Source organism: Anopheles funestus, chromosome 2RL (genome assembly GCF_943734845.2).
Source record: "Anopheles funestus chromosome 2RL, idAnoFuneDA-416_04, whole genome shotgun sequence".
Lineage (NCBI taxonomy): Eukaryota > Metazoa > Arthropoda > Insecta > Diptera > Culicidae > Anopheles > Anopheles funestus.
The window spans coordinates 35,804,914-35,818,721 of NC_064598.1; the positions used below are offsets into that span (position 1 = coordinate 35,804,914).

The following is a 13,808-nucleotide window of genomic DNA, read 5'->3' on the forward strand; positions in this document are numbered from 1 at the left end:
CTCATCTTATTGCGCGTGCTCCCGCACAGCCCACGCGAAAAAGAGGTAGCTGTATCGTAGGAATCGCTCCTGTGTGCAGCGCTCCATGAGGAGCTACCACAAGCGCACCGCACACTTTAGAGAGCGAGAGCGGTGCGCTCCGCTCTTGCAAAAGAGCTACTTGACCCAACACTAATTGTATGGATCAATATAATGAACGGAAGAAACACAGAAACTTCCTCCTTGATGATCTTCCTTGATGATTCCTTGATGGCGATCCTTGATGATCTTCACCAATAGCAGATAACGTTCATAGTCTTCTATAGAACATACACTTCTGGCGATTCAGTTTCAATACGTGAATAATTGTACCTTCCTTTATTTATCATTTCTAATACACAGTTAAATTATTGTAAGGTTCATATATTGTTATTGCTGGTGGTTAACATTTCTTACGCTTACTAAGATCTCCCTGCCCGCCAACGGTAAACCCTATTGTTCGCTTCTACCGCGATCGCGGTTCGCACCATCCGAAGCCAGATAGATAGAAGGATAACAGGAAACGGTTCGCACAACTCGCACCACCTGGAAGCATCTGGTTTTGCGCTGTCACATTTGAGGCGTATGATCGAACTAAAAATACATCGAACATGTACACATAACACGTACAAACTATAATATATCACAATCGGTTCCGGCAAAGACGCACGGCAAAAATGGCCAAATCCGGCAGCGCTAATCGCATCTAAGCAGTTTTGAGTAAAGACAATGATTTGTTTGTTTGTGTGTGTGATTCTGTGGTTTTTTGCTAACAATTTTGAATTTGTGGAAGATCGACCGTTTTGAGCAGAAAGTGCAAAGAAAGCAGAAAGCTTTAGCCGTGAAAATGTTTTCCATAGTGTATAACATCTAACGCACCTTACTTAACTAACATCGAACGTTTTGAAGCATAAAGAGGCAATTCCTTTCGAAGTTTTTTTTTGTAGGAACTGTTGGATAGAGGGCAAAATGAAGAAAACGGGAAGAACAAAGTGGCCTACTCGTAACAAGAGCTCAAAAGTACCTAAGCAGCTAGCGATTGTATAGTGAAGGTACGTTCCCCGCAAGTCGTCGAGGAGTTCCTAACCTAAGATTGCCAACGGAGCGTATCGATGTACACGGGGCGCAATAGAATAGTTTTGATAGTTTTTTTTTTTTTTGATAACATTTGCACACATGTTTGTTTCGTATTTGTAAGCGTACTGTATCGTGAAGGAGCGGAAGCGTCCACTTCCAGCTCCGGTTCGTTGCCAGCCGAAAAGATTATTCGAGCGGTTGGTGTTTGTATGGTTCCATCGCGCACACGCTAGAACCGGGGTTCTTACTTGGCAATCTTCTTCATCTGATCCGTCTGATGCTTCATGGAGTACGTCGCATTGTCGGCTTTGTACAGCAGTGAGTCAAGCTTGTCCATCTGGGACGTCACTTTCATGCCGAGGTCTTGTGCTGCCGCTTTTGTCACTGTCACATCGGATGCAGCATTCAGATCCTTCATCGTGTCCAGCGTGTCAAGTGCATCGTTGATGGACTTTCCTTCGGATCCACCCGCCGGCTCGTTGCTCGGTGTCGATGGACGAAGTTTGAGCAGGCTGGTCAAACTACCGCATGCCACTTTAAACTTGTTGATTTTTTGCTGCGTCGCAGTTAGAATGCTGTTCAGCTCGTCCATCTTCCCGGAAGTGCCCTGCACGGACTCCTCTTGCAAGTCCACCTCCTGGAATGGTTTGCGGTGTACTCACAGTAAAAGAAGAAATATTCCGAACGACTTACCTTCAACTGCTCGGTGAGCTGCTCCTCTACTTCCGTCTCCCGTCTGAGCTTCATCTTTTCCTCAAACTCTTCCCGACTGGGATGGGCCAGCCCAAGAAGTTCCGCCCGCATACACTCATATTCGTACGTTCCTTCTGCCATGGTTTCGTTGTCTTGTTTTGTTTCGGTGTCGGTTACTACGATGCGGTCTAATACTAATTGTGTGCACTAACACCCACCCACTAAAAGGAGGACGCTTTGTTTTGGTGCGAAAATGGTTGCTACTGCTACACGGGCTACTGTTTTAAGGATAACCTTCCTCTACCTTTCGGGCTAATGTCAATAGCGTATTGATTGGCGTTTCGTTTGTCATTGGCGTGCGTTCATCTCTTCTGCACACGCACTGCGCATGGGCGAACATGTCTGCGGCAGTCGTTTTTAAAATGGTCGGTAAAAGCATTACCTTCCCTTCGATTGGGGAAGGGGATAAACATTTATATATACCAATATCAAAATAAACGCAAAATGTAAAATATGAAAAATGTATATTTTAGTTGCATTTTGTATTAATTGCTAGGTCTAAGTGTCTTAATTAAATTATGATATAGCGATAAGAACAACTTGGTAAAAAAGAGTCTTTGTGCATCGTGGGTATCCTGTAGGTATGCAAATGATTTATTTTTAGACCAGAGCATAGGTCGTGAATCAAAAGTTTATTCTTAGAAAAAAGGAAAATAATGCTAAACTGACTACAGATTGCATACTTTTGGGAGTGAAATGGTTTTCTTATTGTTCTTTTTTTACTACAACTACTGCTGATTGATCGTTTGAAGTAACGTAAAGTAGGAATAGGAGGTGCTAGTAATCTGAAAAAAAATTTTTTTGAATAAATCTTTAATTTTTGTACTATAGCATCATCCTTTACTTACCCGCTGAAAGCTTTGTAACGTAACCATGTAAAACTTGGACGCCGTTACACCCGTAGGCTTCTGTGCCTTAACCATGAATGTGAGGATCGTTTTTTGCAGTGCACGATCGCTCAAATACCAGGGAATGTTGTAAATATGGTCGGATACCATGCTTGCCTCTTCTGTGATGTTCTGTGAGTACCAACAGAACAGATACAGCTGCAGTATAGCACCGGGTAAATAGGTAAGCGTTTTAACAGTATCTTCATTCCATCCGAAAACCTGTAAAAATGTATACTGCACGATTTAACTATGTTTCCTAAGTGCAGAAATCGATCAAGGACTTACAATCGTTAGCTCGTACAGCACAACACAAACGACGATCGAGCTGGTTAGAAATTGCACCATCAAATAGAAGCTGAAGCAATCCTCTAGCTGGTCAATTAGACTAAAACAATGAATAAAGAACGAACGAATATAAAGACAATTTCATTCCCTTTCCTTTTGAGTACAACGGAACTTACGAAAGGTTCGTTTTGTGCTTCAATATAATTCCCTTCAACTTGGCGTGCATCTCGGTAGAGTTCGTCCCAGCACGCAGATCCAGTTCCAGTTGATCGATTTGTATTTTCATAAATTTAAACATTGTCGTTATGTGCATGGCAAGTGTTGCAAATAAACTGTCGAAACCGCTGAGCGTTAGCGCCAGAATGTAGACTGCGATCATTATGAAGAAATAGGTCAGCGAGAAGTTTGTGGTACTTTCCGTGCTGTAAAAGAATCTTTATAAAAAAAAAGCGTAATGAAGTTAACATATGTAAAAAAGTGTGATTTTAAACATTCTTAATACCTTACCTCGATTTGTATGGTATCGTGACGGTATAGTTGGAATGGTTTTTCATAAATACGTTCAGAAAAGTGTACTTAAACAATGGCATTGATGCATACTCCAGTACAATAACCACGAATGCAGTCGTGTAGATGATGACAAAAATGCGCGTCTTTCTAGCTGTGGATGTAATCAAACGCTGAATTTCAAGATGTTCCGACTTTTGATCTACAACGAGATTACAAAGGTAAGCAACGAGAATGGAAAATAGCTACTGCTAGCTTACATTCGTTCCATTCCACCTGCATTTCATTGATGAGGTTGATAATTTTTTCTCTTTTCATATTGCAAATAGCCATTTTCAAGTTCGTGAGCACAATTTCCGTAAACGGCACCAGTACTGTGACGAATTCAACCAGATCTTTCGTATCTACGAGCAAATATGAAAACTGTAACGTTGAAGAAAATTCACTTAACAAATATAGTTTTAATTAATTTTTTATAACTATACTAAAACGAATGCAACAAAACTCCGAAACAGGTTGCTCGCCCCTGCATGCTGTGCTACATGCAATCCAAATTGCATACCCTCCGGCGTTTACGGAAGCCACGGATTTACCTGTGGAATACACAGCATGGCGATCGGAATAAGGGTAAGTACCCAGTAGATGAATTTATCGACCATAGAATTTTGTATCTTTTCTACTAAACACCGCGAGATGTAAACCATCGCCATCAACACGTAGCGCACTTCGTGCAGAACCAAACGAGCCATCGGGCGTTGTTGAAAAGAAGTTCTTCTACTGCAAGACAAGAAAACACTCAAAAGGTGTCCTTAAAATCTTATTCATTTTATAAGATTTTCCCAATACCCTCCACCACAAATGCCAGCCCAATTGTCTACTAAAATGAATGAAAATTTAATAAGGTTTGTTTTAAATTGAAAACTAATCACCATCGAAACGGTAACACCTGCTGTAAATGGTCACGAGGGTTGTTTCATCTCCCAAGCCATGTTGTGTGTATTACTGTAGGTAATCATCGTATCAATTCTTTGTTATTGTATTGTTACGCAAGAGGTGCATATTTGATCTATAGCACGTAAATGTAACAACTCCGTTCTGCCTTTGTGGAAAATAGTGAGATTTTCAGTGCAGTTTTATCAGTACAACATAAAGCAACGAGCAGTTCATGTTCCGGAAGTGTGTTTGATTGTGACACGCTATTACTCCAATCTAAGCTCCGAATCATCCATCGTTGTTCAGAAATTGTGTATGGCTCTGATGACTCTCTCTCTCTCTCTCTGAGGTATGGTACTGTCTGATTGTATAGTAATCAATAACCAATATAACCAACAGTAATAAACTTTGCGATGACTAACTAAGACCATTTTTTCGACCGCATAAAAAGTAGTCTAACTAATAAAATAATATAGTACAAAGTGAATAAAGTTAATAAAATGTACAAAAGCAAACAAACCTCAATAAATACATTGCGTTAGATACAAAATATAATTTTGTTATTAATATGAACTAAATTAATAATAATTTAAACTGTCATTATGGTTTCAGTATTTGATTCAAAGATGAAGCCGGTCTTTACACGGCAGGAATGACTATCCTGCTACGGGTGAATAAGTCAAGGACAGCCCGAAATTGAAAGTTGAAAACCTTTCTTGAGCTCCGAAAAAGTTATTTATAAATGCTTAATTATCAACCAGTCTAAAATGACTTACTTTGTAGACTCAAAAGTGTCATCGAAGAACAGCATGATTTTCATTGGCTTCTTCCGGGCCGCCAGTAGCGGATCTAACGCTGGATGGAGTAGGCGGCCGCCTATGGCCCCGTTGCTTGGAGGGGCCCCGAAAGACGGCAGAACATTTCATACGTAACGGAGCCCAAGCAGAGGCTTTTTTTGAGTAATTTTGCAAAATTTTATAAATTAATTTATTTTAATGCGAGTTGCTTGAAATGAGTTTCTTTTCACTTAAATAATCCTTTCAATAAAAAAGAATAACGAATAAAAAAAATAAAAAAATTCTAAAAATTTGAAAATTTCCTAAGGCTATAGCCTCAGATTTTTTTTTTGGGAAATTTAGCAAAATTTTATAAATTTATTTATTTTAATGCGAAATGGTTGAAAATAAGTTTCATTTCACTTAAATAATGCTTTAAATAAAAAAAGAATCAAAAATTTAAAAAAAATTAAAAATATTCTGAAAATTTGAAAATTTCCTAAGACTATAAGCTTAGCTTTTTTTGAGTAATATAGCAAAATTTATAAATTTATGTATTTTAATGCAAATTTGTTGAAATACGTTTCTTTTTACTCAAATAATGCTTTAAATAAAAAAAATAATAAAAAAAAAATTCTATAAATTTGCCAATCTCCTATGGCCATAGCCTTAGCTTTTTTTGGGGAAATGTTGCAAAATTTATAAATTGATGAATTTTAATGCGAATTTATTGAAATACGTTTCTTTCCCCTCGAATAATGATGCTCATCGCAAAGTAGTCGTTAAAAACAGTGCAATCATTTGTACTGGTTTGACTATACCGACCAAAAAAAATTATCTACTCGAAATGACATCGCAAACACTTTTCAATTACGGGTCGATAAAGCGGGCCGCATGTTTTGGATGCGTTAAGTGCAAATTTCCGATAATTCTCAACGAAACGAAATTTAATATTAAGCGGCTTGCTCAATCATTGCACTTAACATACCCTAAGTACGTTTAAGTGTGCTTGTACATATCACTGAAATTTACGTGCGAATTTAATGATAATTTACAGAGTTAAAGGGTCTTATCTGTATGTGATTTTCTCGTTTGTTCACCGCTATAGTATAAGCCCAAGACCACCCGTAAGGTGGGCAGATTTATCATGCCACCATAGCAGTATCGTGTCCACACGTGATTATACAGGGTAGAGAGTTGTTGGATATGTTTCGCTTCACTCGACGTTCTCATATCTCGCACACGCAGATCCCTATCATAGTGAGCGTACGATCGGTCACGTTACGATTACGAACGACGAGGCGTCCCCTGCTCGTTTCACGATGACGTCACCATTGACGAGAATCCTCGACGAATCCTTATCACCTTCCATTCTTACACGATGCGCCATGCGGTCGTAGCGAGCAAGTTAACCGTGTATAGCACGACCATGCACCATTTTAGTTGACTTCGAACTATCGAACGGAACGGTTCGAGAAAGAACCAGCAGCAGCAAGTGATCACGACAGATTTCGAACGTTAGTGACGTGAAAGGTGTTAGCAAAACAAGCATCACAATGAGCTGCCCAATGAGAAGTGGTTTTGTGTAAGTTACGCCTGAATGTGCAATAATAATCACAGCACCGTACCGTCTCCGAGTGAATCGGCCATAAAACGAGATGTGTTGCGATTAGAGACGTGTGTTTGTCGAATGCGACCTTATGCGACCTGAAGAAATGCTTAGAATTGCCACATGCATTCGCGTTTTTAAAATGCGTCTCAATCTTCACCGTGATACGATCGAACGAGAAGTTGTTAATAGCTTTGTTTTGTTGCTTTCTGTTATTTTTTTTTGCTTTACGGACTACATATGCAGGGATTCGGTGCAGGGCGGACATCATCTTGGTTCGGAGGCAGGTATGCTCTACGGGGAGTACCTAATGCTGGACAAGGTACTAAGCGCACAGCGTATGTTGTCCGTCGAAGGCAAGAAACCGGTGCACGATGAGCATCTATTTATAGTGACGCATCAAGGTAAGAAGGGAAAGAGGATGTGCCCCAAAAAGTAAGGATTACATGGTGATTGGTCTTATCTGTGTACAATTGAAGCATACGAGCTGTGGTTTAAGCAGATCATCTTCGAGCTGGATTCGATACGGGATCTTTTTAGTACGGAGCACATCGAGGAGTCACGCACCTTGGAAATTCTGAAGCGTCTCAATCGGATTGTAATGATCCTGAAGGTAAGCATTGTTGCATGAACAAAGAAAGTTGTAAATACTTTAGCCTTACAAGCCATCGGACGGAGGAAGCGTATCTTAAGTGTTAGATAAATGAGTTAGTGAGACATTACTACATTTATATAAGGATTTTTGATATAAAACAAGCTACAACATTTATTGTGAAAGTTTTCCATTCAAACGAACCAATGAGCCGATGAAGCCTTTTATCGAGAAAAAAATATATCATGCACTCAATGAAATTGATATCCCTTTGCCGGAAAACTTGAACCATTAACATGAAATAGAAGTGCGAGCGAGACTCGAGACTTGTTACAGCTTAAGCCAAGATACAAGGGAGTTGAACCAATGATCAAAAAAAGGACAACCCTAGTCATCAAAACACAACGCCGACTAGTGATTAGTGTTAACCAAAGCGGCAGAACATCGACAACACCTAATCGTACCTTCCCGCGTACGATCATGAGCATTTGTTTTTATGCCAAAGTGCGAATTTGCGCAACGCCAGCCAAGATGGATCGCATACAAACCGAACCGTAGTACCTTCGGTAGCACTTGTACGATTTCTCCCGGGGGTTTGCTTGTTTGTTTTGTACTGTTTCAAGTTGGGCAACATTATGCTACCGTGGCGCAAGCGAAACATTACCCGTCCAACATCGGTCAACCAGCGACAGAAACAGTCCGGAAAAAGAAATCATGTCCGAGGTTTGGGGTTTTGGGTTCGTACGTTCCGTTTTGTTATGATACGATGACTTCTTCGGTTCTCTGACGTGGCTTTATGCTTATGCTGCTGTTGTCTGGTGGTCCCCTTTTTTCCCCGTTTGCACTGCCCCTTGACTGGGAGTTAATTTGCAACGGTCAACGGTGTGTCTTGTGCGGTCTTTCGGTTGTGATCGTCAGGAAGCCATGTGAGTGTTGGCACGCTGCCGTAGTGTTTTTATGCGGTTCCTCGAATAACGCGTAATACGCCGGATGCCGATCCAACTTGCGGCAAGCGATAATGAAGAATGTAGAAGTGAGGTTAGGCTTTTTTTCTTGCAAAGAATAAAGCGAAATAATTGTACTTTGAAGCATGGGCTATTGCCGACAATGATTAAGTTCAGTAAGACTCATCGCAAGGATTTAGATAGTGGACTACAAAGTTGGCAATGTCTGTCTTTTTTTGTTGTTACGTATAATTAGACTAAACATAAACATAAACTTGAAAAAAAAATCCGGTTCGTGGCAGATTAGCTCTTCTCTAATCACGTTTGGACTTTACACTACAATTATGACTTAAATAGACACGAAATCTTAACAAAAAACTAATCTATCTTCATCACCATTCAAGCTGCTCGTCGACCAAGTTCCAATTCTCGAAACGATGACACCGCTAGACTTCATGGACTTTCGTGACTACCTGTCGCCGGCTTCCGGTTTCCAGAGCTTACAGTTCCGTCTGCTAGAGAACAAACTCGGTGTAAAGTCGGAGCACCGCGTAAAGTACAACCAAAAGTACACGGAAGTCTTTGCCAGCGATCCGGGTGCGATTGTGCGAATTGCTACGACGGAAACGGAACCATCGTTGGCCGATTTGGTGCAAAAGTGGCTCGAACGAACGCCAGGGCTCGAGCAGGATGGGTTCAACTTCTGGGGGAAATTCCAGGAGAGTGTCGAACAGTTGCTTACTGAGCAGGAAGCAAGTGCTATGGTGAGTTAGCGATGTGCCTCTCGAATGGCGACGTTACGTTGGCGTAACTTGGCAATTGGTTTTTTCTTTTACAGTCGGAAGAACACGAACATGTGCGTGAGTACCGGTTGATGGACATTGGAAAACGTCGGGAGGTGTACAAGTCGATCTTTGACGCACAAGTGCACGATGCACTGGTGGCCCGAGGTGAACGTCGCTTTACCCATAAAGCACTTCAGGGCGCTATTATGATTACATTCTACCGTGATGAGCCGCGCTTCAGCCAGCCGCATCAGCTGCTAATGTTGCTGATGGACATCGATTCACTGATCACCAAGTGGCGATGTAAGTATTAAATTGATTGGTGCTTTTTCAAGTGAATCTGTGTTAAAACTATCCAAATATTTTACCAGACAATCATGTGATTATGGTGCAACGTATGATTGGCTCACAGCAACTCGGAACCGGTGGTTCCTCCGGATATCAGTACCTACGTTCGACCTTGAGGTAATTGAAGCATCCAAATCCGGGTACTATTGGAAGGTTGGGTCCAATCACAGTTGATCATATATCATTTTGTTTTCTTTTTCAGTGATCGTTACAAAGTGTTTCTCGATCTGTTTAATCTATCTACATTCTTGATCCCACGCCAATCGATACCACCATTGACAGGCGAAATGCAGAAGGCACTCAATCTGGCCTGGGGATCACCGGCACACGTTGCAACTCGAAACGGTTCAATGCACTAATCTGCACCCTCCGTAGGACGCCTCTCCTCAACAATCACCCCGAAACGAGCTGAGATCACTCTCAGCAGCTTATGCGAACGAATGTATCCAAACAAAAACGTCCCTCCATTTCACCATGTGGTAATCTCATTGCGGAGAGTTAATTGCACCTGAAGTTTAGCAAACCATACACCAGATGATAAGCTATTCAGGAGCTGGATCCTATTTTCGCACAGATAAGATAATATCAAGTGTAAAGAGAAGTAAGGCGCAATGACATATGCAAGTAGAAACGCAAATATACATTCACTTCCCTCCGTTTTCATTACCCCCATTTGGCGAGAGAGTTTATTTGTGTAGATCAAAATACAACTAATAAAAACTAATGATAAGCACAACCGAATCAACGCAGGTAACATTTTACGACCGAACGAAACATTTGGGTACGGAGCCATGCCTGTATAGCTGATAGAAGAATGTGAAATAATGGATTTTAAACGCAAAAAGATTATCAATGAATGTTCCAAACATGGAATAAAAATAACAAAGCTTGATAAGCCTACCACCGTATTACAGCAGGGGGACGCATTAGTGAAAAATGATTTAATCAAGAAGAAAGAAAAACTCACTGAGAGGTCTCGTATCAGACTTACAGTCCAGTACAGAGTTTTAAACTAGAATTTTGTTTCAGCACATCCCTAACCTTTGGCTTTCGGGTTGAATAATAATCATCAAATCCGATTTTCATGTCAACAGTTTACGTCCAATCTGGTTCGGTGAAAAGCATCGCCAAATTTTCGTTCCGTTTCATTTCCAATCAATGCTAATAACTACCGCTAAACCGAACATTACTACATGGTGCGAAGTAGTAGCAGTGTCTTAAGACAACGGACCGAATCTCTTCTTTTTTGCGAAAACACAACGAGCTCGGGGTCACGCGTGGTCGTGTCACTGATAACGGGCAATCGATCGGAATCGGTCGTGCCGTGCTGTAAGACGACGCTCAGTGTATGTACAAGTGCGATCGTAGACAGTTCCTGTTCGGCCGCGTAACCACTGCCAGAAAATGACGGAAGTGATCGAGATGCTCATGATCATACTGATCGTAACGCTCTGCTTCCTGATGATCCCGTTCAACACGAAACCGAGTGCGGTGATCGAATCGCGGCGCAAGTTTGACGTCTTTGTTCGGCTGTACGACAAACCTTATCGGAGTGATGTGCGCGAGTACGCGTACCGGTTTCAAATCTTTCGTACATCGTTGAGTAAAATTAAGCAGCTGAATGAGTGGAGCCGGGAAGCGAATGATACGGCGATCTACGGCATTACGCAATATGCCGATTTAACTGATCGTGAGTTTATTGCCCGCCAGCTAGCCGATTTGTTTCCGGACGAACCAACCGGTGCGGGTAGCATACCGAGAGCGTACCAGAAGTATGTGATTGAGTCGCACAGTGCGGAGATGAAGAACGACATCATATTCTCCCGGGCACGTCGTGAGCTTCTGATACCGAACAATCTACCACGAACGGTTGATTGGTATGTGTGTGCGTGTGTGTTTTTGTGTATACAGGAAGCATTGATGTGTCGATTTAACATATTTGTTGATGTGTTTTTCGTTGTTGTCGTTGTGAATGTTCACAGGCGTGAAAAGGGAGTCATTTCAACGGTCAAGAACCAGGGAAGCTGTGGAGCTTGCTGGGCGATCAGCGTCGTCGACACGATAGCGGCACTAGCCACGATCAAGCGAAACGATCGCAAACTGATCGAGCTGTGCCATGAGCGTGTTGTACGGTGCGCAGCGAACGGGAATAATGGTTGCGATGGTGGAGACACCTGCCGGTTGTTGGAATGGTTGGCAGAAGAGAGCTATCGGATTGGGGCGGCCGAATCATGTCTCGAGCGCAACATGGTTGATCAGGATGGAAACTGTACGGGAGAGAAGCCCATCGTAGATGGATTACGACGCGATGATACCGCTGCGAATGCGACCTTAGTGAAACGATTCTCCTGTCAAGGGTAAGTAACAAGGAGTTTATAAAAAAAGCAATCATGAAAGCCAGGAAGCGTAATCAGGGTCATTTTTATTGCCTCTTGGCATCAGAAAAGTAAGCTAGATCTTTTTGTTAGGAGTCTATTCAGAATCATGTTGTATAAATGTACTCTATCCCTTTCTTTTGAAACGCTCGGAATTGGTTATTAGATATTGAAATTGAATCCATTCTTCTGATATTTTCTACAACCGACGCAGGATCTATACCAACCAGCAAAGCTCAACCAATCAATTGGATCTAACCGGTCAGTGTGTTTAATTTAGTGATACGAATGCTACTTCATAGGCGATAATAGATAAAGGATAATACGGATTACCGCATAAGTATCTGGTAAAGCGAATATGATTTTTCGTAACTTTCCATTCATTGAAGTCTCCTTGGGTTAACTCAAAATCCTTGTGAAACGGAACATTCTTGACCGTTTGGCCCACGATAAAGTTAAAGATTGCCAACCTTTAGACACCAAAATACATAATTACGAAAGAGATGATGGTAGATTTACCAAAAAAATATGATAGATAGTTGTTATACGGTAAGTAAAGACAAGGAAAGCCATAAATGTGACAGGTCAAGACCTGCGTTTACTTTCCCAAAAAAGAAGTAGATTTTAGTAATTTTTTAGCAACTGTTTTTAAACAAAATCATCACTCACGGTTCCACTTTTTGCCTTGCAGCTTTGAAAACGAAGAACATGTTATGTTGCGTCATCTCGCAACGAAGGGACCGATCGTAGCCGCGGTAAATGCCATCTCGTGGAAGTATTATCTCGGTGGCGTAATACAGTACCATTGCGATTCGGATTATGAGCTGCTTAACCACGCGGTAGCGATCGTGGGCTATGAGCTTAATGCAACCGTACCGTACTACATCGTTAAAAACTCCTGGGGACCACGGTTCGGTGATCGCGGATACGTGAAGGTAGCGATCGGCCGGAACTTGTGTGGTATTGCCAATCGCGTTTCATTCATTGAGCTGATGTAGATGAAGGATTGTACGGTAGGTATTTAAGATGTAATTTAATTTTAATCTTACTCAAAACAGGTACTCACCCTGGTTACTCCATGCCGTGCCCGTAGATTAATGATTGTCAAAATAAAATGATCGGGTTGTGCATTTGTTTATAGCAATTATCGTTTACTGTTCGGTTGTTTCATCTCTTCGATGCGGCAACTATTTACAAATAGTGTTAGCAAGTTGTTTACTTCGCTCATTTCCTCTTGTCACCCTAAATGCCTTTCTGCTAATTTCCGAATGGAGTTTAATAAGGAATGTATTCTCTTTACTATCGTTCACAGTGTGATTAATCCGGAAAATTAGCATAGTTCCTCAGTTCGTCACGGTAAACCCGGTGCTTACTTTTTCGTTTCTCTCAACCACTAGCGACGAAACACAGTGTGAACTTTTTTGTTTTTTGTTATGATACTTTTACTTAATATAATTTATCCTCAGCACCAAATGCAAGCGCAATGAAAGAAAGAATTCAATCTGACCGGTGCAAGCTGACGCGGTGCAAGAAGTGGACTAAAGACCTATTAAACGGATGTCAAAAACCCTACTAAACCGGTGAATTATTCTACTACTCCACTCACACAAAACGCAACAACCTGCACTACTGCTGCATGACTTAAATGTACGCTGAAGATGAAATGCGCTTACTACTTGTGTTTGCGTGAATTAAGTTTTTTGGGTGGGGGGAAAATTTTTTCTCTAAAAAACCCGTCAATATCAGAGGAAACATTTAAACGAACTTAAAGATTTCAAATGAAATTTTCTTACCAAACAACTATTGCGTTATGATTTATTCAATGTGTTTGTTCGGTTTGCTATGTTTCGCCGAACTGTTTCTGTCTGTTTTTTTTATGCGCACATTTTCTCATGCATTTAACAACTTTATCATTC

General features: G+C 41.2%; 4 protein-coding genes across 4 annotated transcripts; 2 read left to right on the plus strand and 2 right to left on the minus strand.

Annotated features, from left to right (window-relative positions):
- Positions 1-323: 323 nt before the first annotated feature.
- On the minus strand, positions 324-2,111 carry LOC125774743 (uncharacterized). The gene is made up of 2 exons (XM_049444918.1): positions 1,789-2,111; positions 324-1,732 (listed from the first exon to the last, which is right to left on the minus strand). The coding sequence occupies exons 1-2, from the start codon at positions 1,927-1,929 to the stop codon at positions 1,340-1,342; spliced, it is 534 nt and encodes a 177-aa protein (XP_049300875.1). The 5' UTR covers positions 1,930-2,111; the 3' UTR covers positions 324-1,339.
- Positions 1,942-4,780, minus strand: LOC125774741 (odorant receptor 13a-like). Its single transcript, XM_049444917.1, has 5 exons — positions 3,531-4,780; positions 3,200-3,457; positions 3,024-3,123; positions 2,697-2,957; positions 1,942-2,633 (listed from the first exon to the last, which is right to left on the minus strand). The coding sequence occupies exons 1-5, from the start codon at positions 3,611-3,613 to the stop codon at positions 2,577-2,579; spliced, it is 759 nt and encodes a 252-aa protein (XP_049300874.1). The 5' UTR covers positions 3,614-4,780; the 3' UTR covers positions 1,942-2,576.
- A 1,879-nt stretch (positions 4,781-6,659) lies between these two features.
- Positions 6,660-10,258, plus strand: LOC125764839 (tryptophan 2,3-dioxygenase). The gene is made up of 7 exons (XM_049429461.1): positions 6,660-6,824; positions 7,095-7,252; positions 7,328-7,461; positions 8,789-9,148; positions 9,223-9,472; positions 9,541-9,634; positions 9,720-10,258. Exons 1-7 carry the CDS (start codon positions 6,796-6,798, stop codon positions 9,874-9,876), a joined length of 1,182 nt encoding a protein of 393 aa, XP_049285418.1. The 5' UTR covers positions 6,660-6,795; the 3' UTR covers positions 9,877-10,258.
- Positions 10,259-10,548: 290 nt separating this feature from the next.
- Positions 10,549-13,636, plus strand: LOC125764840 (cathepsin O-like). Its single transcript, XM_049429463.1, has 3 exons — positions 10,549-11,394; positions 11,500-11,874; positions 12,584-13,636. Exons 1-3 carry the CDS (start codon positions 10,922-10,924, stop codon positions 12,888-12,890), a joined length of 1,155 nt encoding a protein of 384 aa, XP_049285420.1. The 5' UTR covers positions 10,549-10,921; the 3' UTR covers positions 12,891-13,636.
- The last annotated feature ends 172 nt before the right edge of the window (positions 13,637-13,808 follow it).